General features: G+C 39.7%; 1 protein-coding gene across 3 annotated transcripts in view; it reads left to right on the top strand.

The window, feature by feature from the left end:
- CDC20B (cell division cycle 20B) overlaps positions 1 to 3,610 on the top strand; it is a 42,659-nt gene extending 39,049 nt beyond the window's left edge. For all 3 annotated transcript variants that reach the window (XM_011380614.1, XM_011380613.1, XM_011380615.1), the window contains one exon: positions 3,441 to 3,610. In XM_011380614.1, coding sequence (XP_011378916.1) covers positions 3,441 to 3,541 — 101 coding nt within the window. In that variant the 3' untranslated portion in view covers positions 3,542 to 3,610. The remainder of the gene's footprint in view (positions 1 to 3,440) is intronic.
- Positions 3,611 to 3,862: the final 252 nt, after the last annotated feature.

The following is a 3,862-nucleotide window of genomic DNA, read 5'->3' as shown; positions in this document are numbered from 1 at the left end:
GGAGAAGATGTAGTTACTTTTGAGTTTTTAGACACTAATTTTCATCTTTAACACAGTTTCTTCTATATACAAAATTTCCCAAAAGGGTTTAGCAGGACGGTTGTTATATAAACACTTGTCATGTGGTCAGATACATTTGGAAATTGTGTTACACAAGAACAGTTTTTCTTTCCTAAGGATATCTCAAAACCTTTGCTGTATTATGTGTATTATGAATCTCCAAGAGGAGGTTATAGCATTCAGTGTTTCCCAAACACATTTGGAAAATCTTTTGTATGGAATCACCTTTTTTTTTTTTTTTACGCCTACAGCAGGTGGTCTCCCATCCAAGTACTAACCAGGCCCAACCCTGCTTAGCTTCCGAGATCAGACAAGATCGGGCACGTTCAGGGTGGCATGGCTGTAGACTGTATGGGATCATCTTGAGGTACTTGTTCCATGAACACACTTCAGAGAGCACTGCCACATGGCATGGAACTACTAAAATATTTAACTTCCATGTGTTTTCACTGAGTTTTCACTGAGTTAATATTTCCATCGTAGCCTAAGGACAGCTATCTTGACATACACTGTGGAACTGAGATCTAGATCAGGGTCTTTCAAACTGGGAGGCTGTCACCCATTGGACCATGGATATAATGAGTCAAGATCCGCATTAAAAAAACCAAAATAGAATAATATAGAGTGGGAAAAAATGACAAAGTAGATATTCTATGAAATTATGAAGTTTTCATTTTAGTTATCTAGACATATACATGGCTATAGATGATGCCACCACATAAAATATAGTTTGGACTGTGGGTTGTGGTCAGCAAGTTTGCAAAAAAAGATATTCTAAATTATAGTCACAATTTTACTGGGTCCCACCCTGTTAACCACAGTCATGATGCTCTGGAGGAGAATTTCAGTTAAAGAAGTCTCACCTACCTGACTACAGAACAAAGATAACTTATGATTGTCTCTCACCCCCCAGAATAGTAAGAGTTGTAATTTCTAAGCTTTGAAACAGGAATAACTAACTTGCCAACCTATAAATGACATCTGGCCTTGGACTTGGTTTCATCAGTCCATAGCACATGCATCAATACGTGGTCTCACTTATAATTATAGCTGCACAAAGAAAACAAAACTTTCAATGTTTTCAGTGACAGGTTTAGAGATTGGAACTTGGTAATATGAACCCTAAAAGAGGAACTTTGAGCATAAGATGACATTTACTACTATTTAGTAAGTTAAGATTGTCACTAATATGAGAGAATTTCAAGAACATCTTTACTTCCAAATCGAAAGCCATTTTCTTAACAATTTCTGGAAGTAGTTATCTATTCATTTTTTAAGTCAAGATCTTTTACAAAGCCTGCTTTGGAAAAGATTTAGGATTTTTTCTGTTATTCCCTTTTCTACTTTCTTCCTTCCTCTTCGTCTTAATACATTGTAATAAGAAATGAAAACATGTTTATCACCTATCATATTCATCGAATAGGCTTTTCCTTCTTAGGTTTCGTTTAAAAACATTAAATATCTATATCCTAACTAAATTGTTTATTCATTTATATTACTTTAATTTTTAAATTTTGTTTTTTAAAAAAATGGACATTGGCCTTTAATAGAGAAAGAGATTCTCCTTTGCTCTGGGTTTGGATTGTGGTCCAAATGATTAAAGCATAGAAAATTGGATTCTAGTTCTGGGTCTGCCATTAACTAGCTGTGTGACTTTGAACACGGCATTTGACATTCTTAAATTTTCTTCATTTGTGAAATAAGGGGGCTGCTTCGTATCTATGGATCTAAATGTTTTTATACACTGATATGCTCAGGGCCAATCCTGTGTCCCTTTGGGAACGTGTGTGTGTGTGTGTGTGTGTGTGTGTGTGTGTGCGCGCGCGCACGCACGTGTGTGCATAAGGAAAAGCATTGGGAGTGATATGTGAAGATGGAAAAAGTGTCTAAGACACATCTCTTTCAGGAGTGGAATAGTATATATGCACTCCTGGCTGCTGAGAATCTTGTATCAGAGTACAAAATTGTTTCTGAAATTTCAGCCCTCAATTGAATTGTAAGCAATGCTGGTCCTATGAGGATGTGACCACCCACCTGTTTTAATTTTAGTCATATCCCCAAATACCTATTCACTCTTATCCAATCTCCTTCTCTGACCCCATCCTCCCAGCCCTAGCCTTATCTATTTTGGTCTGAAATTTCGATCATTAGAGTCACTATTGGATTAAGATAAGTTTTGCAAAGTATTTTTCAAACAACACTAGTGGCTTGAGATGCTCAAGTCAAAAGGATTCTGGTCAAATAAGTTTCAGAAATGCTGCCTATTATAGTCTCTCTCAAATATTTATAGTCCATATAATAATCTTAAAATAAGGAATCCTGTTTAATTTTCTTAACTTGGAGCTCCCAACTTAGTGTGAACATTAAACACTCTTTTCATTTTTAATCCCTGTTAACCCCACATAGAACATTCCACAGAATGTTCTTGAGCAATGATCAATTAGATAACAAAAAGAGGGATGCTGTCTCCAGAAGTCTGTAAATAAGACTCATGTATTCTTTGTGGGAGAGACTTTGGGTTCTTTCCATTAAGCTGCATCAGTTTATTTAATTAGTTTCTTAAAACCTAGGTACCAAGGGGATGACTGTTGGGGGAGGATCAGAAGAGGGATGCGGTAGGTGGCAGGAGCACAGCAATTCCTGGGTATGGATGGGTTAGAGAAGATAGAACTGATAACGGTATATGATGTGGTGGTCTAAAGATGCTCGCTCTCCCCAAAATATCCATGTCAAATCCCTGGAACCTGTGAATGTAACCTTATTTGGAAAAAGAGTCTTTGCAGTTAAGGATCTTGAGATGAGATCCTCCTAGATTATCCAGGTGGGCTCAAAATCCAGTGACAACTGTCCTTATAAGAGACACATGGAAGAGAACAGACACACAGAAGAGGAGGCGGTGTGACCACAGAGGCAGAGACTGAGTGATGTGGCCCCAAATAAAGGATGGCTAACAGCTGCCAGAAGCTGAAAGAGGCAAGGAATGGAATATCCCCTGGAACCTCCAGAGGGAGCAGCCCTGCTGGCTCCTTGATTTCAGACTTCTGGTCTCCAGAACTGTGAGAGAATAAATTTCTGTTGTCTGAAGCCATGCAGTTTGTGGTAATTTGTTATGGCAGCCACAGGAAACTAATATAAGGAGGACGCGCCCTGGAGGGGAAACTAAAACAAAACCTTAGCCACAATGGATGTTGTCCAGAGTCCGCCCTGACTGGTGTTTACACAGCAAAGGCTCAGTGGGAGTGCCAGCTATGAACCTGGTGGGTTTTGGAGCAGTGCTTTATCCTGGGATGGGATTCGTGTGTCCACCTCAGGTTGCTTCTGAGTCCAGGGCACCAGCCCTTGTAATGTGGAACATGACTTGTCTTTCCTTCTTCCCACAGGCCACAGAGGCAGAGTACTGCACTTGGCTTTGAGTCCAGACCAGACCCAAGTGTTTTCTGCTGCAGCTGATGGCACAGCCTGTGTATGGAATTGCTGTTAGCCACTTAGCCCCTCTAAGCTTCAGTTTCCTTATTTCTAAGTGAGAATAATGATGTTGGCTTTGTCTTCTGCATGGGGTTGTTATGAGGATCAAACAAGATGAAACGCTTTTCCGGAGGTGAATGCCTGTTCTCCTGACCTTCTTTCTCAGGTTACTTTATTTGCTCTGCTTCCTCTCATTGCATTTCCCAGGCATTATCTTTGATCCTCCCATTCTTCTCTCTCCATTTCCCCCCCTCTTTCTTCTTCTCCTTTTTTCCCTCCTCCTCCTGCTACTCATTTTTCTTCTCTCTCCATCTCTTCCTTGTTAGAGACTCATTTT

This window comes from Pteropus vampyrus, unplaced genomic scaffold, assembly GCF_000151845.1.
Source record: "Pteropus vampyrus isolate Shadow unplaced genomic scaffold, Pvam_2.0 Scaffold397, whole genome shotgun sequence".
NCBI classification, from domain to species: Eukaryota; Metazoa; Chordata; class Mammalia; order Chiroptera; family Pteropodidae; genus Pteropus; species Pteropus vampyrus.
Note: the sequence above shows the minus strand (reverse complement) of the source record. Positions and strands in the feature narration are given on the sequence as shown.